The 27,258-nt window shown below is 43.4% G+C and overlaps 1 protein-coding gene across 1 annotated transcript in view; it reads right to left on the bottom strand.

Annotated features, from left to right (window-relative positions):
• Positions 1–27,258, bottom strand: part of LOC100998752 (amine oxidase [flavin-containing] A) — an 85,404-nt gene that overhangs the window by 13,030 nt on the left and 45,116 nt on the right. Inside the window, exons 4-9 of the mRNA XM_003919035.5 lie at positions 22,058–22,162; positions 21,229–21,320; positions 5,822–5,963; positions 2,693–2,842; positions 2,230–2,389; positions 1,285–1,381 (exon numbers count right to left, since the gene is read on the bottom strand). Of these exons, the coding sequence (XP_003919084.2) occupies positions 1,285–1,381; positions 2,230–2,389; positions 2,693–2,842; positions 5,822–5,963; positions 21,229–21,320; positions 22,058–22,162 (746 nt within the window). The remainder of the gene's footprint in view (positions 1–1,284; positions 1,382–2,229; positions 2,390–2,692; positions 2,843–5,821; positions 5,964–21,228; positions 21,321–22,057; positions 22,163–27,258) is intronic.

The raw sequence follows: 27,258 nt of genomic DNA, 5'->3' as shown, positions 1-27,258 counted from the left end.
GCAAGAAAAACATCAATGCTCTTCCATTCACAGTTGGATTGGTCTTCACTGACATTCTCCTGAAACCTGTACCTGAACCTCCTGCTTTTCTCTGGCATATAGAAGATGATGTCAAACCACCCAAACAACCTATATCCTTTTCTGCCCATTGGCAGAGATGAAGAGGATGTGTTATTCCAACGGTCATTATGTTGTAAGCACCTGCCTTTCTCAGGGAGGCTGGTGTTCTTATATGTTACAGTGAGAGAGGTGGTTATAAACGTCTCATTAGTAACCCAGCAGCACAACCTGCTTTCTAAGTTCCCTTAGATGTGGGTCTGCCCCTTTTGCCTTTGTAATTTTCCTTCAATGACATGATGTGCATGAGTTCACCTTTCCCTTTGAGCAAAAGGTATGCATTTCCCAGGGGTAAAGGGGAGACCACTGGTCTCCCCTTTAAAAGTCACTTGATTGCTACTGAAGCTATGTTCTTTTGTTACGGAGTGGCAGAACAGATCGCCTTTTATTTGCATAGTTTTTGAGGAGGCCAAAAGGCAGGCAACAGGGAGGCTGTGGAACTCCTTAGCAATTCCTTTGTGGAGACCCCACTTCCTTCTCAGGACTCCCTAACCCCCATTGAGTAGGGCAGCTGTGTGCCGGAATGGGAAGAGAAGGGAAGAGCTCTCATTTTCCCTACACAGAACCAGATCCTGGAACATCTGCACACTTCGGAGGTTAAGTGAAGCACCACTGGTGAAGGACAACTAGAGTGACCCACCAGAAAAACTGCCATGCCATCCAATCAAGGCCTGGCTCAACTCTGAACTGTGCCTCCTAATTGGTCAGCTATCTTATATCTTAGGGTGACAACTAACATTTGCTATGTAGCAGATATCTGGAATGGAGAAAAGGATAAAACCGAGAACCCCTCCATTTAGAATTTTTTGATAGAATAAAGTGGTTAGTTCTCATTTCAGAATGGCTGTGGACATTCTGCCTGTAGGCAGGGGTGGCTACCATACTGCCTGTCTAGCTGCTCTTTTTCACTCTGTCCTCAACATGTAAGCTTTGTGTGAGAGAAAGACATACATGGGTACAAGTTCAAAATGGTGTCAATTTTAGTAAAGTTTCCCAGTATTCTTGTGCTACACACAAAACATTACTGCAGTATTTTAATACATTACATATTTTGATAGCATTATTCATCATTGCTTGAGCTTAATTCCAAAGCAATATACTTTGACAGCATCCATACCAATACATCAATACAATTTGGAAAATGTAGAACAGCCAGCTCTAACTTACCCCATGATGGCAGGCAGTGATCCATCCGGCTTGGTGTCATCCAAGGTTATTGAAATTGGAGCATCTTCATCTTCAATGATCATGCAGCCACAGTAATCTTAACCAGGAGAAAAATCAATGGGAGATCGAGACCAAGCTCATCAGAGACACCCATATACACATAAATATATATAAACTATTTTTTAAGAGGAAGGCAAATCTTAAACTCTTGGTCTTGGTCCCAATCCTAGACGCTATGCCTTGTTAAATACACACACTGAATATATAAAGATGTCTATTCACCCACAGACAGAAAATGACCCATCTCCATCACCTTTACCTAAAGGGCTTATGACCAACCAATGCATGACAAAAATGGTCAGATGACCCTGGCTCCTAGCATACATGAGGAAAGAGAAGGGCTGCGCTGGAGGGAACGACCCAATCCAGGGAAGAAGTGGCAGGAGGGAATCTGATGAGTATAACCAGAATGCTTATCAACAATAGCCACCATATCTGGGATGCTTTCTAAGTCCAAGATCCCACCTCATTTAACTCTCACAACACCTTAGTGGTAGGTATTACTGTCACCACTTTACACCTACAGTCTGATGCTAGCAAGCAAGCGAAGTCCTGGAATGTGTAACTTCAATGCAGTGCTCTTTCCATGGTGCCTGCTGACCTCACTCTGCTCATAAAAAGTAAGAAGCAGGACAGATGCCAGGAGCCAGGGCAATGGTGGCCTTATTACTGATGTGATCTCCTTCTTCCCTCTCATTGCCAACAAGTGCTCTTGGGGTAATTATGTGTGGCCAAGGATATGAGGAAATTGACAGACCAAGATTTCTAACCCTTTTTCTACCAATTTGAAAATACTTTGTTTCTGTTCAATACCTTCTGTTCAATAATCCTAAAACAGTGTGATTTCTTCATATAATAGTTTAAACATGAATAATAGCAGCCTACCCTTCTTCTTCCAGAAGGCCTCCTTGTAATACATCATGCACTTAATGATAGCTCCCATTGGAAGACGCTGAATTAACTGGTTTCTCTCTGCTGGAAGCTCTGGTCTGAAGTGAATCTTGGCCGTCAAGGTCGGAGGGATCGCATTAATTACATATTTGCACTAAGACACACACAAGCAAAATATTACCTCAAATGTGAGCTGCAGTCTTTGTAGCAGGCATGAAAAATCATCTTTATCACTTCTAAACAACATTGAGCAGTAAAAACATACAAAATGAGACAATGAGGCAACTGTAAGGCAACAAAACAGATCAAGGTCGGTCAACCAAGGCTGGTAATTTGGAAGACTGAGGCGGAAACATGTCAGCATTAATTATGCTACTGCTTGAATTGTATCTGGTTAGAAGCTGCAAAAGACACAAGGCCTATTTACTATATGCTCCTTTTGACTCAACCGAGTTACCTCATAATGTTCATGGTTCAATGTCTCTATGATGATGTTGTCACTTGACTGGTCAACATGAGTGACAGGTTGGTTCAGCTTCACTTTGTCTCCGAGCAGGTCCATTATCCGTTCGCTCACTTGACCAGATCCACCTACAAACTTCCGTTCCTACAGGGGGAGGTAGGTAGGACAGGAAACATTATGAAAGCCCAAGGAAGGAAAATCCTATTGGCTACTGATTAGAAAACCTCCAGAAAGTCACAGGCCACACCTCCAATATCTGCACACTTAACTGTCAGAAGAATTCATTAGGACAGAGGCAGAGTTGGCCAAGACAATTCAATGATCATTCCCTGCACAGCTTCCAGCAAAGAAAAGCCATTAAAGTTTATAAAAATCACAGAACCAGAAGAAATGTTCCACTATGCCAATGCTGCCCTGAACAAGTGGGAATATCAGCGAGTTTGTGGGCTTCAAATGCCCAAGAGTGCAGGGTGTGGAGGGAGCCCTGGGAAGAGGCGGGCACTGTGCTTACTCCAGAGGATGAGGTTTCTAATTTCCTTTGATTCCTGTAGTTCTGGGCTGAGGTTATCCAGGCAGGTAAGGATGCAGATGGTGCCATATTATAGACAAAGTTACAGGGTGCTTTTAGGGATAGTCATGTCCTACTAGTTACCACCAAATGATGTTCTATGAATGGGAAGAAGGGCCAGGTGCAGTGGCTCATCTGGGGTCAGGAGTTCAAGACCAGTCTGGCTAACATGGTGAAATCCCATCTCTACTAAAAATACAAAAACTAGCCAGGCGTGGTGGCACATGCCTGTAATCCCAGCTATTCGGGAGGCTGAGGGAGGAGAACCACTTGAACCCAGGAGGCGGAGGTTGCAGTGAGCCAAGATTGCGCCACTGCACTCCAGCATGAGTGACAGAACTAGACTCCATCTTAAAAATAAAAAGAATCGGAATATCAGATCTTGAGTAACTTTTTGCAAAACTATCTGTAAGTTTCAAGGTGGAGGCAGAGGGTGAAGGCTAAGCATCTGCTTGTTCCTTTAGATATTGTTAAATAGTTCTCTTGAGCGGCCCTTATAAGACCAGAAGTGCTCTACCCCCTGCCTTCTGCTATGATCACCATGGAAATGTTTCCAGCTTAATCTAAGAAGGTAACTCCTTAACACAATGCTTTTGGTAAGAACCAGAAGGATATTTTTAGCCTATTATAGAAAATTCTTTTTTTTTTTTTTTTCTTGAGATGGAGTTTCACTCTTGTTGCCCAAGCTGAGTGCAATGGCACGATCTCGGTTCACTGCAACCTCCGTCTCCTGGGTTCAAGTGATTCTCTTGCCTCAGCCTCCCGAGTAGCTGGGATTACAGGCGCGTGCCACGACGCCTGGCTAATTTTTTGTATTTTTAGCAGAAATGGGGTTTCATCATGTTAGCCAGGCTGGTCTCAAACTCCTGACCTCAGGTGATCCAGCCGCCTTGGCCTCCCAAAGTGCTGGGATTACAAGTGTAAGCCACTGCGCCTGGCCAGAAGATTCTTTAAATGGTTAGAAGTGCACAGCCCACCACTTAACAGATTCCTCAATCATGCTCCTCCAGAAAACTGCATAAGCAGCCATGCAGTGATTTTTGCACTTTTGTAACTGGCTACTGTTTTAATGACAATACCAAAGTTCTTCATAAAAAATATTCCTGGCTAGGCATGGTGGCTCATGCCTGTGATCCTAGCACTTTGAGAGGCTGAGGCGGAAGGACTGCTTCAGCCCAGGAGTTGGAGACCAGCCTAGGCAACAAAGTGAGACTCTGTCTCAAAAATTAATTTAAAAAAAGGAAAAAAATTCCCATAGTGGTTCAGACCTAAATTCATGATTCATCTTTCTTCAAGAAACCCGGACCAATCTGATCTGTTTTCTAAGAGTTATTTTGAGTTTTAATGCGGTGGAAAGACGATGAACTGTTTCTGTCTTGTTCACTGTCCACCCCTCCAGGTCTAGTATTTGTTGAATTAAATTATAGGATAAGCCTAAGTTCTTTAGAAAAATATTGTGATCATGGTTTGAGATTAATCATCTGAACCATATTTTCCAAAAGGTCATGTAGAATTTGGCTAGAAGTATCCTGGCTCCTCTGAATGAAGGACACAAATATCAAATATGAATCAAAATACCTCAGAAAGTAAAATATTGGCTAAAAGGAGTAATCTGGCATTTCTGCCTGTAAGTAAAGACACTTAAAAAATGCAACTGTCCTGCGTTTGTCAAAGCTAAGGGTCAAATGGGCAATGACTCTTGGTGTCACAAGAACTTGGGGATTTCCGGTGACCTCCTCAGGAGAGGAATAATTCATTTGGTAGAGAAAGACTCTATACCTTGTACTGTGCACTCAGAATTCGGGAACTCAGAGAACCTAAGTTAGTAGTAAACTGCTACTAATTAAACCTCATACCATCCAAGCACAACATTTATAGAACAGAGATACCCATTCTCTTTGGATAACAGAAAGGGTTGAAGCAGAGAATCTCAGAGTCTGGGGAATTAGGATTCTGGCTTCGCCATGTGTCCAGCCAATGAACCAAATAAGTCTACTTATTAATAAAGGAAATGATATGGAAACTGGGCAAATTCAAGTGGGTAGCAAAAACTAAGAATCCAAAAGGCAGAATTTACTATTGCAAGAGTGGCCATAATCACTTGTGTGAATTAGAAGGAAGAACAGTCACTTCCATTCTGTAACAGTTAACATAAAAGAATAAATCTGATAAACAGATGGGACAGAAACCTGGTATCTGGAACAGAGATGATTTTAAGTACAATAATTGTACAATTTCTAGAATTTTGGAAATTATTTTAGGAATTTAGCTTCTCCTACATAAACAGCCTAATTTTACCTGCCACCAAAAGGAAGCAACTTAATTCTCAAAACCTAATTAATTCAAAATGAAACATTCTTTATCTGTGAACTCCTTTTCAGGAGTGACAAAAGGAAATGAGAAATTTTTTTTTTCAGAAAATTTTTTGAGATAATTTCACGCTGCTAATTATTCATGTTTCAAAATACTGAAGCAATTATTAAAGACACTGCCCTGGGAGAAAGCAAAATCACAGATGAAGCTCTTGTTTCAGAACAGACACATACACACCATACCTGGCCGCCATTGGTGACAGAGAATATCCGAGTGGTGCCCCCACACTGCTTCACATACCACAAGAACCATAGGGCAGACACTTCGTGAGGCTCAGAGGTCACATTGATATTCACAAAAAGAGTAGCAAACTGCCTAGCAGTCCTGTTTACAGAACAAAAGTGGAAGTCAGGTATCAATATGTATAGGAGTCAGATAACGTAATGTTTTTACAACACTATTTAGTGTGTTCAGAAAGTTTTTCTACTGCAATTGAAAAAAAAAAAAAAACACCCTCAAGGATTCAATTTCTGAAGGAATGCATTCTTTAACTCTTAGAGAAACTAATGTTTTCTCCTGCTTAAGAAATTATGAGTTGAAAATGAGCGGAGGGTCCAGCAAGATGGCCGAATAGAAACAGCTCTGGTTTGCAGCTCCCAGTGAGATTCACGCAGAAGGTGGGTGATTTCTGTGTTTCCAACTGAGGTACCTGGTTCATCTCATTGGGACTTGTTGGGCAGTGGGTGCAGGCCACGGAGGGCGAGCTGAAGCAGGGAGGGGCGTCACCTCACCCGGGAAGTGCAAGGGGTCGGGGATTTCCCTTTCCTAGCCAAGGGAAGCCCTGAGAGACAGTACCAGGAAGAACGGTACACTCCTGCGCAGATACTGTGCTTTTCCTACAGTCTTCGCAACCGGTAGACTTGGAGATTCCCTCCGGTGCCTGGCTCAGTGGGTCCCACACCCACGGAGCCCAGCAAGCTAATATCCATTGGCTTGAAATCCTCGCTGCTATTGCAGCAGCCTGAGATCAACCTGGGATGCTGAAGCTTGGTGTGGGGAGGGGCGTCCGCCATTGCTGAGGCTTGAGTAGGCAGTTTTATGTTGACAGTGTAAACAAAGCCAAGGGGAAGTTTGAACTGGATAGACCCCACCACAGTTCAGCAAGGTCTACTGCCACTCTAGATTCCACCTCTGTGGGCAGGGCATCTCTGAACAAGAGGCAGCAGCCCCAGTCAGGGACTTATAGATAAAATCCCCATCTCCCTGGGACAGAGCACCAGGGGGAAGGGGCAGCTGTGGGTGCAGCTTCAGCAGACTTAAATGTCCCTGCCTGACAGCTCTGAAGAGAGCAGTGGTTCTCCCAGCACAGCGTTTGAGCTCTGATAATGGACAGACTGCCTCCTCAAGTAGGTCCCTGACCCCTGTGTATCCTGACTAGGAGACACCTCCCAGCAGGGGATGACAGACACCTCATACAGGAGAGCTCTGGCTGGCATCTGGTGGGTGCCCCCTTGATCCTTCCAGAGGAAGGATCAGGCAGCAATAGTTGCTGTTCTGCAGCCTCTGCTGGTGAAACCCCAACAAACAGGGTCTGGAGTGGACCTCCAGCAAACTCCAACAGACTTGCAGCTGAGGGGCCTGTTAGAAGGAAAACTAACAAGCAGAAAGGAATAGCATCAACATCAACAAAAAGGACATCCATACGGAAACCCCATCTGTAGGTCACCAACATCAAAGACCAAAGGTAGATAAAACCACAAAGGTGGGGAGAAACCAGTGGAGAAAGGATAAAAAATTCCAAACACCAAAATGCCTCTTCTCTTGCAAAGGATCACAACTCCTCACCAGTAAGGGAACAAAACTGGACGGAGAATGAGTTTGACGAATTGACAGAAGTAGGCTTCAGAAGGTGGGTGATAACAAACTCCTCCGAGCTAAAGGAGCAGGTTCTAACCCAATGCAAGGAAGCTAAGAGGCTTGAAAACAGGTTAGACGAATTGCTAACTAGAATAACCAGTGTAGGGAAGAACATAAATGACCTGATGGAGCTGAAAAACGCACCACGAGAACTTCGTGAAGCAGACACAAGTTTCAATAGCTGAACTGATCAAGCAGAAGAAAGGATGTCAGTAATTGAAGATCAACTTAATGAAATAAAGCAAGAAGACAAGATTAGAGAAAAAAGAGTGAAAAGAAACGAACAAAGCCTCCAAGAAATATGGGACTATGTGAAAAGACCAAATTTATGTTTGACTGGTATACCTGAAATTGATGGGGAGAATGGAACCAAGTTGGAAAACATTCTTCAGGATATTATCCAGGAGAACTTCCCTAACCTAGCAAGGCAGGCCAACATTCAAATTCAGGAAATACATAGAACACCACAAAGATATTCCTCAAAAAGAGCAACCCCAACACATATAATCATCAGATTCATCAAGGTTGAAATGAAGGAAAAAATGTTAAGTGCAGCCAGACAGAAAGGTCAGGTTACCCACAAAGGGAAGCCCATCAGACTAACAGCAGATCTCCCAGCAGAAACCCTACAAGCCAGAAGAGACTGGGGGCCAATATTCAACATTTAAAGAAAAGAATTTTCAACCCAGAATTTCATATCCAGCCAAACTAAGTTTCATGACTGAAGGAGAAATAAAATCCTTTACAGACAAGCAAATGCTGAGAGATTTTGTTACCACCAGGCCTGCCTTGCCAGAGCTCCTGAAGGAAGCACTAATTATGGAAAGGAACAACTGGTACCAGCCACTGCAAAAACATGCCAAATTGTAAAGACCATTGACACTATGAAGAAACTACATCAACTAGCGGGCAAAATAACCAGTTAGCATCAGAATGATAGGATCAAATTCACACATAACAATATCAACCTGAAATGTAAATGGGTTAAATGCCCCAATTGAAAGACACAGACTAGCAAACTGGCTAAAGAGTCAAGACCCATCGGTGTGCTGTATTCAGGAGACCCATCTCGCATGCAAAGACACACATAGGTTCAAAATAAAGGGATGGAGGAACATTTACCAACCAGATGGAAAGCAAGAAAAAAAGCAGGGGTTGCAGTCTTAGTCTCTGATAAAACAGACTTTAAACCAACAAAGGTCAAAAGAGACAAAGAAGGGCATTACATAATTGTAAAGGGATCAATGCAACAAGAAGAGCTAACTATCCTAAATATACATGCACCCAATACAGGAGCACCCACGTTCATAAAGAAAGTTCTTAGAGACCTACAAAGAGACTTACACTCCCACACAATAACAGTGGGAGACTTTAATACTCCACTGTCAATATTAGATCAACGAGACAAAAATTAACAAGGATATTCAGGACTTGAACTCAGCTCTGGACCAAGTGGACCTAACAGACATCTACAGAACTCTCCACCCCAAATCAACAGAGTATACATTCTTCTCAGCACCACATCACACTTATTCTAAAATGGCCACATAATTAGAACTCCTCAGCAAATGTAAAAGAACAGAAATCACAACAAACTGTCTCTCAGACCACAATACAATCAAATTAGAACTCAGGATGAAGAAACTCACTCAAAACTGCACAACTACACGGAAACTGAACAACCTGCTCCTGAATGACTACTGAGAATTAACGAAATGAAGACAGAAATAAAGTTGTTCTTTGAAACAAATGAGAACAAAGACACAATGCACCAGAATCTCTGGGACACATTTAAAGCAGTGTATAGAGGAAAATTTATAGCACTAAATGCCCAAAAGAGAAAGCTGGAAAGATCTAAAATCGACACCCTAATATCACAATTAAAAGAACTAGGGAAGCAAGAGCAAACAAATTCAAAAGCTAGCAGAAGACAAGAAATAACTAAGATCACAGCAGAACTGAAGAAGATAGAGATTAAAAAAAAAAAAAAAAAAAAAAAACCCTTCAAAAAAATCAATGAATCCAAGAGGTGGTTTTTTGAAAAGATCAACAAAATAGATAGACCGCTAGCAAGACTAATAAAGAAAGAGAGAAGAATCAAATAGACGCAATAAAAAATGATAAAGGGGATATCACCACTGACCCCACAGAAATACAAACTACCAACAGAGAATGCTATAAACACCTCTATGAAAATAAACTAGAAAATCTAGAAGAAATGGATAAATTCCTAGACACATACACCCTCCCAAGACTAAATCAGGAAGAAGTCGAATCTCTGAATACACCAATAACAGGTTCTGAAATTGAGACAGTAATTAATAGCCTACCAACCAAAAAAAGTCCAGGACCAGACAGATTCACAGCTGAATTCTACCAGAGGTACAAAGAGGGGCTGCTACCATTCCTTCTGAAACTATTCCAATCAATAGAAAAAGAGGGGATCCTCCCTAACTCATTTTATGAGGCCAGCATCATCCTGATACCAAAACCTGGCAGAGACACAACAAAAAAAGAAAATTTCAGGCCAATATCCCTGATGAACATCAATGCGAAAATCCTCAATAAAATACTAGCAAACCAAATCCTGCAGCACATCAAAAAGCATATCCACCTAGATCAAGTTGGCTTCCTCCCTGGGATGCAAGGCTGGTTCAACATACACAAATCAATAAATGTAATCCATCACATAAACAGAACCAATGACAAAAACCACAAGATTATCTCAATAGATACAGAAAAGGCCTTGGACAAAATTCAACAGCCCTTCATGATAAAAACTCTCAATAAACTAGGTATTGATGGAACATATCTCAAAATAATAAGAGCTATTTATGACAAACCCACAGCCAATATCATACTGAATGAGCAAAAACTGGAAGCATTCCCTTTGAAAACTGGCACAAGACAAGGATGCCCTCTCTCACCACTCCTATTCAACATAGTATTGGAAGTTCTGGCCAGGGCAATCATACAAGAGAAAGAAATAAAGGGTATTCAACTAGGAAAAGAGGAAGTCAAATTGTCTGTTTGCAGATGACATGACTGTATATTTAGAAAGCCCCATCGTCTTAGCCCAAAATCTCCTTAAGCTGATAAGCAACTTCAGCAAAGTCTCAGGATACAAAATCAATGTGCAAAAATCACAAGCATTCCTATACACCAATAACAGAGAACCAAATCATGAGTGAACTCCCATTCACAATTGCTACAAAGAGAATAAAATACCTAGGAATCCAATTTACAAGGGATGTGAAGGACCTCTTCAAGGAGAACTACAAACCACTGTTCAACGAAATAAAAGAGGACACAAACAAATGGAAGAACATTCCATGCTCATGGATAGGAAGAATCAATATCATGAAAATGGCCATACTGCCCAAAGTAATTCATACATTCAGTGCTATCCCCATCAACCTACGACTGACTTTCTTCACAGAATTGGAAAAAACTACTTTAAACTTCATATGGAACCAAAAAAAGAGCCCGCATAGCCAAGACAATCCTAAGCAAAAAGAACAAAGCTGGAGGCATCATGTTACCTGACTTCAAACTACACTACAAGGCTACAGTAACCAAAACAGCATGGTACTGGTACCAAAACAGATATATAGACCAATGGAACAGAACAGAGGCCTCAGAAATAACACCACACATCTACAACCATCTGATCTTTGACAAACCTGACAAAAACAAGCAATAGGGAAAGGATTCCCTATTTAATAAATAGTGCTGGGAAAACTGGCTAGCCATATGCAGAAAGGTGAAATTGGATCCCTTCCTTACACTTTATACAAAAATTAACTCAAGATGGATTAAAGATTTAAATGTGTAACCTAAAACCATAAAAACTGTAGAAGAAAACCTAGGCAATACCATTCAGAACACAGGGATGGACAAAGACTTCATAACTAAAACACCAAAAGCAACAGCAACAAAAGCCAAAACAGACAAATGGAATCTAATTAAACTAAAGAGCTCTGGCACAGCAAAATAAACTATCATCAGAGTTAACTGGCAACCTACAGAATGGGAGAAAATTTTTGTAATCTACCCATCCGACAAAGGGCTAATATCCAGAATCTACAAAGAACCTAAACAAATTTACAAGAAAGAAACTACCCCATCAAAAAATGGGCAAAGGATATGAACAGACACTTCTCAAAAGAAGACATTTATGCAGCCAAAAAGACTTATGAAAAAATTTTCATCATCACTGGTCCTTAGAGAAATGCAAATCAAAACTACAGTGAGATACCATCTCATGCCAGTTAGAATGGCAATCACTAAAAAGTCATGAAACAACAGATGCTGGAGAGGATGTGGAGAAATAGGAATGCTTTTACAATGTTGGTGGGAGTGTCAATTAGTTCAACCATTATGGAAGACAGTATGGTGATTCCTCAAGGATCTAGAACTAGAAATACCATTTGACCCAGCAATCCCATTACTGGGTATATACCCAAAGAATTATAAATCATTCTACTATAAAGACACATGCATACATATGTTTATTGCAGCACTGTTCACAATAGCAAAGTCTTGGAACCAACCCAAATGCCCATCAATGATAGACTGGATAAAGAAAATGTGGCACATATACACCATGGAATACTATGCAGCCATAAAAAAGGATGAGTTCATGTCCTTTGCAGGGACATGGATGAAACTGGAAACCATCATTCTCAGCAAAGTAACACAAGAAGACAAAACCAAACACCACATGTTCTCACTCATAAGTGGAAGTTGAACAATAAGAACACATGGACACAGGGAGGGGAACATCACACACCAGGGCCTGTCAGGGGATTGGGGGCTCAGGGAGGGATAGCATTAGGAGAAATGCCTAATGTAAATAATGAGTTGATGGGTGTATCAAACCAACATGGCACATGCATACCTATGTAACAAACCTGCACGTTGTGCACATGCACCCCAGAACTTAAAGTATAATAAAAAAAAAAAAGAAATTATGAGTTAGCTCCAAGTATGCTAATCCAGGTTCTCTCTAAGCGTCAATATGCTTGTTTCAACACCCATCCTCTACTCTCCATCTTCATTGCCACAGCCCTGGTCCAGGCTACCAATATGTCCAGGCTATAGCAGTGGTGGCTCTTACTTGGTCATCCTGCATCCCCTCTTGTATCCTCCACACTATAGCCAATGAGGTCTTTTAAAAGTGCCAAACTCAAAAAACCCTCTGCTCAAAACCCTTCAATGACCTTCAATGGAGAAAGGACAAATCTTGAATGTGGCCAATAGATCCTGCACTATCAGCCTCTAGACCAGTCCTCCAAACTCCCCTTATACCACTTGCTCTTGTCATCACTATGGTCCAGCTACACTGTCCACTCAGTTGCTCAAACATGCCAATATCCTCACTTCAAGGCCTTCACAAATGCTTGTTTCTGTCCTCTATGCCTAGAAGATTCCATCACTGTACATCATCTACCCATCGCTGTCTCCCCACTCCCCTGTGAACTTTGAGTCATTTTTGAAAGATACCATTCTCCCCACATCATCCAACCTTTCCTGTCTCCCCACATACCTGTGGGTCATTTCTGGAAGGTAGCATCCTGCCACACACCATTGACTCTTCCTGTCTTGCTGCTACTCCTCTGGTTCATTTCTGGACGGTACCATTGCCCCCAAAACGTACACCCTTCCCTGCCTCCTCTCAGCAGTTGTGTCTCATTCCTAGAAGACAGTATCTCCGGAAACACATTTTCTATTTTCGTATGTCCCCACTGACTCTGACAGTCATTCCTAGTAGATACCATCTGCCTACACCATCCAATCTTCCTATTGCCACCCTAATACTATGGCTGATTTGGGGATATCATTACCTCCCCACTCCCCCACCCCACAACCAGATTCAACCTTCACTGTCTCTTCCAGAGCCTGTGTCACAATCTCGGAAGATATAATTCCCCCAGCACTATCTAGTCTCTCCTATCTCCCCCTTGCACCTGTCGGCCATTAGACGGCCTCCACACCATCTACTCTTGCTGTCTCCCCTCTAAACCTATGGCTAATTCCTTGACTATACCGTGTACCAACACTATCCAATCATAATGTCTCCCCTCAAGCCCTGGTGGCTCATTCCTGGAAGATGTATCTTGCTACAGCATTCCTGTCTTCCTGTCTCCCCCATTCCCAGCTATGTCATTCCCAAATACCACCCCCCAGAACATCCATCCTTCCTGTCTCTCCCTACCACTCCCCATGTGGCTCATTCCTGGAAGGTACCATCTCTCTAAACTCCTGTCTCCCCATATCCCTGTGGGTTGTTTCTGGAAGATACCATCCTTCCACACCATCTGCCCTTCTTGTCTCCCCAGCCACTGCACCTGTGGCTGTCTCCAAAGCCAATCCACCCTGTCTCCCAATTCTCTTGCGGGTCATTCCTGGAAGACACCATCTCCCAACACCACCCCTTTCCTGCCTCCCCCAGTCACCACCTGTGTGGTTCATTCCTGGAAGATACCATATTGCCACATCATCCAACCTTTCTATTTCCCCCTACTCCTGAGTCACATCTGGATGATACCACCCCCTCCCTAAGACATCTACCATTCCGTCTTCCCGCAGTGCCTATGTCACATTCCTGAAAGATACTATACCCCACACAAAACTATCCACTCTTCCCTGTCAGTCATTCTGTTAGATACCATCCCCCATCCTGTGTTCCCCTGAAGCACCACCAGTGTGGTTCATTCCTGCAAGATACCATCCTGCCACACAATCCAACCTTTCTGTTTCCCCACTACCCCTCTGGGTCATTTCAGGATGATACCACCTCCTCCCCAAAATGTCTACCCTTCCCTGTCACCCTATAGTGCCTGTGTCATATTCCTGATACTATCCCCTCTTACATTATTTACCCTGCCTTGACTCCCTGTGGGATCTCCGGGCCATCCTGGAAGATCCCATTCTCCTACCTCATCCATCATTCCCCCACTTCCCCAATTCCATAGTTCATTCCTGGAAGATACCATCTCCAATGCAACATCCATCCTTCTTCTCTATCCCCTGCCCTGTAGGTCATGCCTGGAAAATATCATTCTGCCATACCCTACCTGTCTCCCATCTACCCCTGTGGTCCATTCCTGGAAGATACAATCCCCCCAAAACACCCACCTGCCAGGGCTCATTCCTGGAAGATACCATCCTGCCACACCATCCACCCTTCCAACATCCCCCGGACCTCTAACCACCCTTGTGGCAGATTGCTGGAAGATACCATCTCTCTAAACCCAATCCACTGTTACCTACTGCCCCTGTGGGTCACTCCAGGAAGATACCATCCACATTCACCTTCCATCCTGTCTCCACCCCCACTACTGCAAGTGTGGCTCATTCCTGAAAGATACCATCTTGTGACACCATCCAACCTTCCTATTTTCCCGTACCCCTCTGGGTCATTTTGAGACGACATAACCACATCTACCCTTCCCTGTTTCCCCACAGTGACTATACCACATTCCTGAAAGATACTATCACAACCCCCCAACACTTCCACCTTGCCTTGTCTCCCCCTTTCCCCTTTGGGTCATCCAGGAGGATGCCATCTCCACATATCTCTTCCTGTGTTCCCCCCAGGCACCACCAGGGTGGCTCATTCCTGAAAGACACCATCTCTCAAAACACAATCCACCCTGTGTCCCTCTGCCCCTTTGGGTCATCCCTGGAAGATACCATCGTGGTCATCTTCCACACTTCCTGTCTCCTCCCTCTCCTCTGGGTCGTGGATGGAAGTTATCTCCCCCACCACTCCCAACTCTTTGGGTCACTACACGAAAAACAATGGCTGCCAACAAGCCAATGTTCTCTCCATCCCCTAGCTCCTGTGGACCATTCCTGGGCGGTACCATCCCACCTCACCATCCACTCTTCATGTTTCCCTACTGCCCCTGTGATTCATTCCTGGAAAATATATCCTGCCACACCATTCATGCTTCCTCTCTCTGCCCTGTCCCTCTGGGTCATTCCACAATGATACCGTGCCAGCCAACATCCCCCTGATGGTCTCCCCCACCACCCACAGTGTGGCTCATTCCTGGAAGATACCATCCTGCCACACCATGCAACCACTGTATCTCCCCACTACCCCTCTGATCATTTCGGGATGATACCACACCCTCCCTAAAACATCTAGGCTTCCCTGTGTCCCCGAAGAGCCTTTGTCACATTCCTGATATAACCCCCCCAACACTAATCCTCTGGCTCATTCCAGGACGATATCATCCCCCCACACTTCCGCCCTTCCTGTTTTCCCCTGCCACTACCCAGGTGTCTCATTCCTGGAAGACACCATCTCTCTAAACAAAATGTACCCTGTCTCTCCCTGCCTCTTTGAATCATTCTTGGAAGATACCATCCACCCATACCTTCTGCCACCCCCACCACTGTCATTTTGGCTCATTTCTGGACGATACCATCCTGCCAAACCATTTAACCATTCTACTTTCCTGCTATCCTCTTGGTTATTTTGTGATGATATCACCTTCTTCCTAAAACGTCTACCCTTCCCTGCCTCCTTGCAGTGCTCGGTTCATACTCTTGAAAGATACTATACCCCTTATATTACCTAGTCTGCCTTGTCACCCCCTTGGCTCTGTGGGTCATCCTGGAAGATACCATCTCCCTACCTCATCCATCAATCCCCCCCTCCCCGAATTCTATAGTTCATTACTGGAACACACCGTCTCTTCTACTGTATCCATCCTTCCTATCTATCTTCTGCCCTGTGGGTCATTCCTGTAAAAATAACATTCTGCCAAACCATCTACCCTATCGGTCTTCCCCTGATCCCAGTGGGTCATTCCTGGAAGATACCATGCCCCCCACAACCCCACCAGTGTGGCTCAATCCTGGAGGATACCATCCTGCCACACCATCATCATTTCCTGTCTCCCCCATCCCTCTAGGTCATTGCTGGAAGATATCTCCAGACCCTGTGGGTCATTCCTGGAAGATTTCATTCCACCAAACCATCTACGCTGACTGACTTCTCCCACACGGTGGCTCATTCCCAGAAGACATACCCTGCCACACCAGTCGGGCTTCCTGTCTCTCCCCTATTCCTCTGGATCATTCTTGAATGATATCATCTTGAATGATAACATCCACCTTTCTTGTCTCTTTCCACCACTGCCAGTGTGGCTCATTTCTGGAAGATACCATCCTGACACGCCATGCAACTGTCCTATTTCCCTACTATTCCTCTGGGTCATTTTGGTATCACTCCCTCACAAAACAACTACCCTTCCCTGTTTCCCCCCAGAGACTAAGTCACATTCCTGAAAGATATAACCCCCTCAACACTATCCACCCTGTCCTGTTTACCCTTACCCCTAAGGGTTATCCCGGAAGATACCATTTCCCCCACCATCACTCATCTTTCTTACTCTCCCAACCTTGTGGGTCATACCTGGAAAATATCGTCCTGCCTCACCTTCCCCACTTGGTGTCTCCCCCCATCCTTCTGTGTCATTGTTGGAATGTATTCCCCACAACATCCACCTTTCTTATCTCCTCCCAACCCTTTGAGTCACTCCAGGAAGATACCATGTCCCCAGTCAGGCCAACATTCCCTGTGTCCCCTTAGCCCATGTGGGTCATTCCTTGAAAATATATCCTGCCACACCATTCATGATTCCTGACTCCCCACTACCCCCTCTGGCTCATTCCTGCATGGTATCACCCCCAATATCCACCGTTCCCATCTCCCCCCACCACTACCCTTTTGGTACATTCCTAGGAGATACCATTTGCCTAAACGTATTTCCCTGACTTCTGTGGGTCATTTGTGTAAGATACCATCCACATACACCCTTAGTGTCTCCCACTTCCACCACTGTCACCGTGGCTCATTCCTGGAAGATACCATCCTGCCATTCAACTATCCTGTCTCCCCTCTACCGCTCTGGGTCATTTAGGGATGATACCACTCCCTCACCAAAACAGCTACCCTTTCCTGCCTCCCTGCATTGCCTGTGTCATATTCCTGGAAGATACTATCCCCCTTACATTATCCACTCTGTCTTGTCTTTCTTTTGGCCCTGTGGGCCATCTTGGCAGATCCCATCCACCTAGCTCATCCATCATTCCCCTCCTTCCTCAATCTTGTAGTTCATTCCTGGAAGATACCATCTCCTCCATACCATGCATCCTTTATATCTACCCCCTGCCCTGTGGCTCATTCCTGGAAAATACCATTCCATGAAACTATCTACCTACCTGTCTCACCCCTACCTCGGTGGCTCATTCCTGGAAGATACCATCTCCCTACACCATCCACCTTTCCTGTTTACTTAACCCCACACATCCTGAAGACCATTCTTAGAAAATAGCATCCTGCCTCACTATCTTTACTTCCTATCTCCCTCTACCCTTTTGGGTGATTACTGGAAGATATCCCCCTCCACAACCTTTACCCTTCAGGTCACCCCCTTGCCCCTGTGGGTCATTCCTGGAAGATACCATCTCTCTATACCACCCATCTTCCCCCACCACCAACCACGTGGCTCATTCCTGGAAGATACCATCTTGCTACACCTTTCTAAACCCTCTGGGTCATTTCTAAACCACCTCCTCCACAAAACATCTAACCTTCTCTATGTTCCCACAGTGCCTGTGTCACATATCTGAAAAGTAACATGCCCTCCCCCTACAAACACACTATCCACCCTGTCCTTTCTCCCCCTTGGCCTTGTGGGTCATCCTGGAAGATACTATGCCTACACTTTCCTTGTTCCCCCCAAACACCACCAGGGTAGCTCATTCCTGGAAGATTCCATCTCTCTAAACACAATGTACCATGTTTTCTTCTGCCCCTTTGGTTCATTCCTGGAAGATAACACTTCACCAAATCATCTATCCTACTTGTCTCTCCCAACTCTTGAGGGTCACTCCTGGAAATACCATCCTGGTCACCTTCCACACTTCCTGTCTCCTCCCACCTCTTTTGGTCATTGCTGGAAGTTATCCACGGCCCAATATACACCCTTCCTGACTCACCCCTGACCCTTTGGGTTACTCCAGGAAGAACCATGCCTTTGAACAAGCCCACCTTACCTGCATCCCCTAGCTCCTGTGGACCATTCCCGGAAGGTATATCCTGCGACACCCGGTCATGTTTCCTCTCCCTGTGCTACACCTCTGGGTCATTCCTGTACAATCCTATGAGTCATTCTTGGAAGAAACCATGACCCCTCACCATCCACCCTTCCTTTCTCCCCTCAACCACTGCCAGTGTGGCTCATTCCTGGAAGATACCATCCTGCCACACCACCAAAATGTCTTATGTACCCTCTGCCCTGTGGACCATTCCTGGAAAATTCCATTTTGCCAAATGATCTACACTACCTATGTTCCCTCTATCCTTGTAGGTCATAACTGGAAGAGATGATCTCCCTCACCCCATCTACCTTTGTATCTACCCCTTGCCCTACGGGTCATTTCTGGAATACATCATCTTGCCTCACCATCTATGTTTCCTGTCTCCCCACCATCCTTCCGGGTCATTGCTGGAAAACTCCCCTTCCCCTAAGACATCCACCCTTCTGTTTTCCCCTTTGACCTTTTGGGTAATTCCTAGAAGATACCATCTCCATCCACACAAACCAACCTTCCATTTCTCTCCCCAGAGACAGAGAAATAGCTGGAAAATTTCATTCTTCCCCACCACACATACACACATACACACACACACACACACACACACACACACACACACACAATCTAATGTTGCCTGTTTCCCCTTGACCCTGTGGGCCATTCCTAGAAGATACCATACCCCCACAGGGATCCATCCTTGTTCCCCACTCCCTAACACTGTGGGGGCATTCCTGGAAGATGCAACCAGGCCACACCATTCACTCTTCCTATCTCATCCCTGCCTTTGTGGCTCATTTCTGGAAGACATACCCTGGTAATACCATCTATACTTCCTGTCTCCTCATTACACCTCTGGGTTGTTGGTGGATGATATCCCCGCAACCTCCACCTTTCCTGTCTTCCTTTTGCCCCTTGTGGTCATTCATAAAAGATACCATCCCACCACACCATCAACCTTTTTTGTCTCCCCCACTATCCTGGTGGCTCATTCATGGCAAACACCATCCACTATACTTGTCTCCCCTCTGAACCTGTGGATCATACCTGGAAGATACTATCTTCCTATCCCTATCCCATCACTCCTTCCTATCTCCCCCTAATCCCTGTGGCTCATTCCCAGAAGATAAAATCCCCCAATGCCATCCACCCTTCCTGTCCCCATCTCCCCTTGTTTCTGTGGGTCATTCCTAAAACACCACCCATCTTGCTCCATTATCCCTTTATCCCTTCTTGCTTTTGTGGGTAGTTTTTGGAAGCTATCATTCCCTCCTCCCACCACCACTGTCCAACCTTCCCTCTCTCCCTTTGACACTGTGTGTCATTCTTAGATCATACCATCTGCCTCACTACTGTCAACCCTATGGGTCACTCCTGGAAGGTACCATTTCCACCACACCATCCACCCTTCCTGTCTCTCTCCTGCCCCATGGCTTATTCCTGGTAGATACTATCCCCCCAACTTCATCCACTCTTCCTTTCTCTCTCCTGTCCCTGTGTGTCATTCCTGGAAGATACCATTGCCCTACACTGTTCACCTTTTCTGACTCCCCTCTGCCCCTGCGGCTCTTTCTTAGTTGATGCACTAACTCCTTAGTTTCAGGTTAAAGCTTGCTTCATCAAAGAATGCTTCCTTTACCCTCAGACCATGTAAGGTTCTCCCTGTTACAGGAACTCTCCTAGCATTATGTAATTGTGTTCAAGGTCAGTCTTGCTTGCTAGAAGAACATAAACTCCATGAGGGTAGGGGCTATTCCTAAGAAGTTCGCCCCCATTCCTCAGTGCCTGGCATAGTGTCTTCACATAGTAGGCCCCACATAAACTAATAATACATGGTCTAATTGAAAACATTTTTATTATTACAGACTAGCTTTCCTCTCATTTCCTAGTATTCTACATCTATATGGGATTATCATTTTATTTTATTTTAAGTTCCGGGGTACATGTGCAGGTTTATTAGATAGGTAAACGTGTGCCATGGTGGTTTGCTGCACCTGTCAACCCATCACCTAGGTATTAAGACCCACATGCATTAGCTATTTATCCTGATGCTCTCCCTCCTCCCACCCCCTGACAGGCTTCAGTGTGTGTTGTTCCCCTCCCCGCATCCATGTCTTCTTAATGTTCAGTTCCCACACTTATGAGTAAGAACATGTGGTGTTTGGTTTTCTGTTCCTGTGTTAGTTTTCTGAGAATGATGGCTTCCAGCTTCATCCATGTCCCGGAAAAGGACATAATTTCATCCTTTTTTATGGCTGCATAGTATTCCATGGTGTAAATGCATCACATTTTTTAAAAATATCTTTTCAAATTGCTTTTGTAGGCAACCTTTCCAGGATATGAAAACACAATTATTGATTTTATTGCAGATCACACAACGCTTTCATTAAAAGAAATTCTACTTCATTCACCTACTTTTGTTAATTTTTAGATTCATTTTCTGTTCTAACCTACTTTGAGGTGCCCTCAACATTGCTACTGACTGAAAGATTACTAGGTTTCCTCTTAACTTTTTTTCTGTAAGTTGTTAAGAAAAGCACTGCAGTTCAAGGCAAGATATAAAAGACAAGAAGGGAAGATAAAAAGTAAATTTTGAATGGTAAAGTCTACTTACTTTGTCCAGCAGATTTTGTCAATGAGCTCTTTCATGGTCATTTTGTCCCATTCAGCAGCATTTTTAGCCTCCCAGGGTGCATCAGCTGGAATCTGTAGAGAAAGGAAGTCCCCACTCAGGTTTGATGGTAACTGCCACCTCTTCGCAGGAAGGGCCTCATGAAAACCTCTGAAAATGGGTCTCTTGGTCTCTGTGTTGAAATGTATGATTGGCATGGAATTCTATATAGAGACAGGGAGTGCGGTAGAGTTCCTTGGATTCTATGTCCTAATGCCATTGCCAAAACAATAATAATAGTGACAATATTATATATGTCTATGCACAAATTTAGATGTAATTATTATAATGATGACAATATCATCATTATTATTGAAAGCTAATACCTACTTTATGTCCCAAATTCAAGTTTGAGAGATTGATATTACAGAGCCTAAGACTAAGTTAAAAAGCTTTGGGGTGGCAAGTCCTTCCCTCCTTTACTATCTAAAATGGCATTACAGACAGACAGACAACTGTAAGTAGAGATACTTGGCAAAAATGTCATATAAATGCTCAGTAGCATAGAGTTGAAGGCACACAGGCATTTGTATAAGAGAGTGGGTTGGTATGCTGGTTCCCTGCTATGAGGTCTTGAGTAAATTACATAATCTCTGGGTACTCATTTTTCCCATTTGTCAAGTGGAAATACAGCCAACTTTGCAGTTTGGGTACATTGGAAATGATATGCATTGGTGTCCGGAGCAATGTTCCCTGCACCATGGAAGGATATTAAACGGTTGCCATTGTTATTTCAGTAATGGGTCATGTGCAAACTGAACACACATTTTACCTCCTTCCCCATGTTATCTATTGTCCGCCACAGATTGTTGTAATCCAAATATGCAATGGGATTCCATACTGGTGGAAAGGCGCCCCGAAATGGATATGTTTTCCCCTAGAACATAAAAGCAAACAGAATCAATCAAAAAGAGTAATACCTTAAATTTGAATGGTATTCTAAAACAACAAAAAAGCAACCAACCTAAGACTTTCAAAGTAACCAGACCCTCTACTGTGTCAGAAACATTCCCTTTGACGGGAACTGAATACATTATACCTGTACAGGCCCCAATTTAATAAAATGTGCAGAATCTCCATGCTGCTGTGTTGGCTGGTTTTAATTTACAGTAAATAATAGCTTCACATTTATTTCTATTTATTTGGAAATTATACCTAAATAAAGGTAGCACATCCTAGTATCTACTGCTGGTGCTACAATATTCTTAACTCCTGAATTCCCATCTAATCTCTTGAGAAAGCTGGTCCCACTGAGACGAGAGCAGGATGATGACGTGGAGGACCGTCTTTAGACCACATATAGGACAAGAATAGCAAAGCGGAATATCTCATACTGTTTTTTAAGGTCTACAAAGGCTTAATAAAGACCAGCTAGACTACACGCTATGCGTGATTAAAGAATCAGATTATAAGCAGTGTGGAATATCAGGCACTTGCCACTGTGGGCTGCCAAGCATCCATTCCCCTTTCCTGGTGGTATCCTGGTTTCTTTCTGGGAAATTGCCACTCTTCTTTTCTGTATAGCTGTGTAGGAAGGATGGTCCCAGGTACCAGCTCCCATTACAGAAAATTATAAGTTAGATTTTTTTTAAAAAATCTCTACACCCAAGCTCCTGGTATAGCCTGGCTGTGAGCCTGTTATCTGAGTTTGGCCAGTCACACCCTCTCAGAGGACTCTGGCCATGGAGTGGGTCACCCACGTAGAGAAGAGAGTAGACTGTGGGTTTTCTTTCCCCGTGGCCAAGTGCTGAGCAGATGCTTCCTGCTACAAAGACCATGGCTACGGTTCCTGCCCCTAACTTGCCAGAGCTCTCATGCTCTTTGCTCATTCTCAAGTGTGGTCCTCCAGCCTCACATCAGTTCTGTAGGTCTTCTCATTTCCTTTCAGTACATTCCCTCTTGTTAGCCTGAATTGGTTTCTATTGCTTGGTACCAAGACCTCTAACATGAAGATGGCTCCTTCATTATTAGAAACCATTAACTTCATTTCATTGTGTAACAGCCAAAGTGCTAAGAAAAGCAAGGGTGAGGTGAGTCCCTAGGAAATAGACCAGAAATAGGTAGTTTATACAGCCTTATTTGCTCATTTAATTTCTTTTACTTTAAAAATAAATGTCTTGTAAATATTCATAAGGCCACATCTTTTCTACCAGTATAATTTGCATGATAATTTGATTTTTTAATTAAATAATTTACTTGTAGAAAGTCTACTGCATGCACTGCAGAATATTGAGAGCTGTATTGGATTTTTTAAAGGGCTAAAACAAAACTCCTGACCATCAGGGCAAGGACACAAGACATCACAAGCACGTGTATGCACACCTCCTGAGTAAGAATATATGGCGGCCATTAAGTGACAGGGAAGTAATTTTCCCTTCCACATAGCAAATTCAAATAACCTTGGCAGAATATGTGATCTCGTTTCTTATCTGAAAATGTTACGTTGGAACACTGCAATACAACTTTTTGAGACTCCAAATCCTTTATCATCATCACCACCATCATCACTAACATTTATTGAGATCCTTCTCCATGCCTGACACTGGCTAAAGCCCTTTATATGCATTATCTCACGCAATGCTCACTCCAATCCTGTGAAGGCAAAAACTATTGATATTTCCATTTTATAAATAAGGAAACTAAAGTCCAGCAGCAGTAGCTAGTATATCATAGAATGGAAATTTCCTGCTCCCAAAGCCTTTGCTCATAAAACATACTTTCCTGCCTCCTGTACAGTTGATGGAATGTGGAGATAGGTTTGTTCTAAAGGCATTTTTAAACTTCTCAACTTTCTCTTTCCCAAAAGAAAGAGAACTTTGAAATGTGAAACTTAGAAATCTTCCACGTGTACGTTTTCTGTTTCTAAGGAGTAAAAATGGAGACTTAAGACGCTTCAGGGGTGGAAGACAACCACTGAGGGAACATAAACAACTTTGGAAAATGCTAATACATATCCTGAGAGAAATGGGCAAAGGTATTTTACATAGAAAACAAAAATAGCTATGGAGAAGAGAGGGACTGAGGGTAAGTAATAGCTCAGGGGCAGCCTCAGAGCAGCTGGTCCTTGTTATAATTCCTCCCTTAACTGAAATCTGGAAAAATCTACATTTTCCTCTGTAAAATGCATGTATAGTCAAGGAATAGTCTAATGCAAAACTGATCTTTGCTTTGGGAAAAAATGTTATTAAAAAACATAAATATTGCCCGGGAGGCTGCGGCAGGAGAACTGCTTAAACCCAGGAGGCGGAGGTTGCAGTGAGCCGAGATTGCGCCACTGCACTCCAGCCTGGGCGACAGACCAAGACTCTGTCTTAAAAACAAATAAATAAATAAATAAATATTCTCAATAGTCTGGGAACATAAAGAAAAGTATTATAAATATAACTCAACAAAATGTGTCCCACATTCCTAATGAAGTTCTTCACAGAAAGATGCCAACTTGAGTATGATTTCACACAAGGTCCAAAGACCCCTTGATCTGAGCCTTGATAAACAGAGGTGGCAGGAGAAGAAAAGAGTTCAAGGAAAGAGGAAAATCTGGCCTGGCAATCATTTTAGAAATGGGAACCACGGAATATTTTACAAGAAGAGGTGGTGGCTTACACCTGTAATCCCAGCACTTTGAGAGACCGAGACAGGCAGATCACCTGCGGTCAGGAGTTCGAGACCAGCCTGACCAACATGGCAAAACCCTGTCTCTACTTAAAAAAAAATACGAAAATTAGCCAGGTGTGGTGACGGGTGCCTGTAACCCCAACTACTTGGGAGGCTGGGGCAGGAGAATCACTTGAACCCGGGAGGCAGAGGTTGCAGTGAGCCGAGATCATGCCACTGCACTCCAGCCTGAGCAACAGAGCACGACTCCATCTCAAACAAACAAACAAACAAACAAAAAAAAAAACTCATCTCTACTAAAAATACAAAAAAAAAAGAAAGAAAATCAGCCGGGTGTGGTGGTGGACACCTCTAATCTCAGCTACTCGGGAGGCTGAGGCAGGAGAATTGCTTGAACCCTGGAGGCGGAGGCTGCAGTGGGCCGATATCATGCCACTGCATTCCAGCCTAGGTGACAGTGCGAGACTCTGTCTTAAAAAAAAAAAAAAAAAAAAAAACCCCAAGACCATAAAGGCCCATAACATAAACTTCTTTGCTGTTGATAAAGGATTTCATCAATTAGTTTCACCCCTATCAGTTTCTGGCTTCTCTGTTCTCATTTCACAGAAAACCCAAACCTGCTAAAAATAAATGCACTTGTGTGGGGAACACTTTTGCATGTGAGAATCTCTAAAGTAGTGCAGTACGGGTGCCTGGAAGATATCTCTTGGCTGAGTGAGAACTGCCTGACAGTGTGGACCCTCTCAGTCTCCAGAATGTGATTCTATAGTTTTCTCACCAAGGTGTCAGCAGTTTCTCAATATTAAGCCACTTCTCAGTAAGGAATGCCTTCGTGACCTAAGAGGGTGAAGCAGGGGCTCTGGGAATACTTCCAAATGATTACTGCTCTTTAAACATAAAAGGAAAAAAAAATCGAGTGTAATGGTCAAGTTCATTTTGTACCTACACTCTGAAAGCTTACTAGTTTTCCAAAGTGGCCATTAATCTCTAAAGGGCAGTGTCTTTGATACAGCAGAAACTGTTTATGTCAAACAGAACGCAATGTCCCTGGAACCATGCCCCCAAACACTTAAGTCCCTTTGAGAAACTACATCTTCAATCTACTAATGTTCATAATAACAGAAGACTATTGCCAGGAGATAGCAGTTTATGGCTCCCACATAATTCTTTATTGTTGGTTCTATAAGATAAGTTAAGTTTATAGTAAGCAAAATAGCATTTCCTGATTGGCACATTGGAGAGTTTCATCTCTCTGTACTTTTATATTTGAGTTAAGCAACAGGAAGTGAGCGTTATTAGAGTATCATAGGTCACTGGGGAAGCTGCCAAATAGCCTTCTTTAATCATCTTCAAGATAAAGAGTTATCTTCCAGATTAATTTAGAAATATGCCTGTCCAGCTTATATGAATACCTTGAGACCCTTCTAGTCCCATTGTTTTGTGACAAAGCCTGTAAGATGAATCTTTTGATGATTTATTTTCTATAGTTTATAACAATGCTTTAAATTTTAAAATCTCCAAGAAGAGATCCATTAAATAGGACGGCAGTTTTGTGTTGTATTAATAGTTAACAAAAGCCTTATCTTCCTCTTTCCAAATGTAGGTATCCAAGCTCTCTTCAAACATACATAGCTTCACGCTATCTACAAAAAGCCTTCATAACCTACATGGAGACATCTATCCTTTTCATTTGTCATCCTCTTTGCATTCTTTTAACAGTCCCACTCAAATGATGCCCCCATTGCCTTCACATCCTTCTGTTTTCTAAAATCTGACTTGTATCCTCAAAAGTCCATGGGTGCCCTTTTCTCTATGGTCACCAATGAGCCACTTTTAGCTAGATATGAAGGGATGTATCCATCCCATTAGCACTTGGCTGAATTTGATACCACCCCATCAGATAGTGCTAGTTGTCCCAAGTCTCAGCCTACTACCCCAAGACCCCTCCTTCTATGATCCACTGAATCCCCCAGAGTCTGATCCTTAGCCTTTTCCTTTCCTTCTGCCCACCCCTTTCCCATTTCCCTGGGGAACTTATCCACCCTCACATTTGTTATTATATTTGCACAGTCTTATGGTTTACATTTTTCATGCCTCTGCTCCATGTTTACGAATACCAAATTATCTATAACCTCTCACATCATTTCAAGGGCTGGCAGCACATTCCTATGTGTTTGTTTAGGACCTGATATTTCATATTCTCAGCCTCTGTCTCAAGACTTGTACAGCTACCAATGCAATGGGCGCCTGAGTTGTGCAGTCCCATCTCTGGAAAAAGAGAACCATTACACTCAGATATAAATGATGATATATCATCAACAATGACGGGTTTTATTTATGTTTTTAGACAGGATCTTT

Source organism: Papio anubis, chromosome X (assembly GCF_008728515.1).
Source record: "Papio anubis isolate 15944 chromosome X, Panubis1.0, whole genome shotgun sequence".
NCBI classification, from domain to species: domain Eukaryota; kingdom Metazoa; phylum Chordata; class Mammalia; order Primates; family Cercopithecidae; genus Papio; species Papio anubis.
This window is presented reverse-complemented; position numbering and strand designations above follow the sequence as displayed.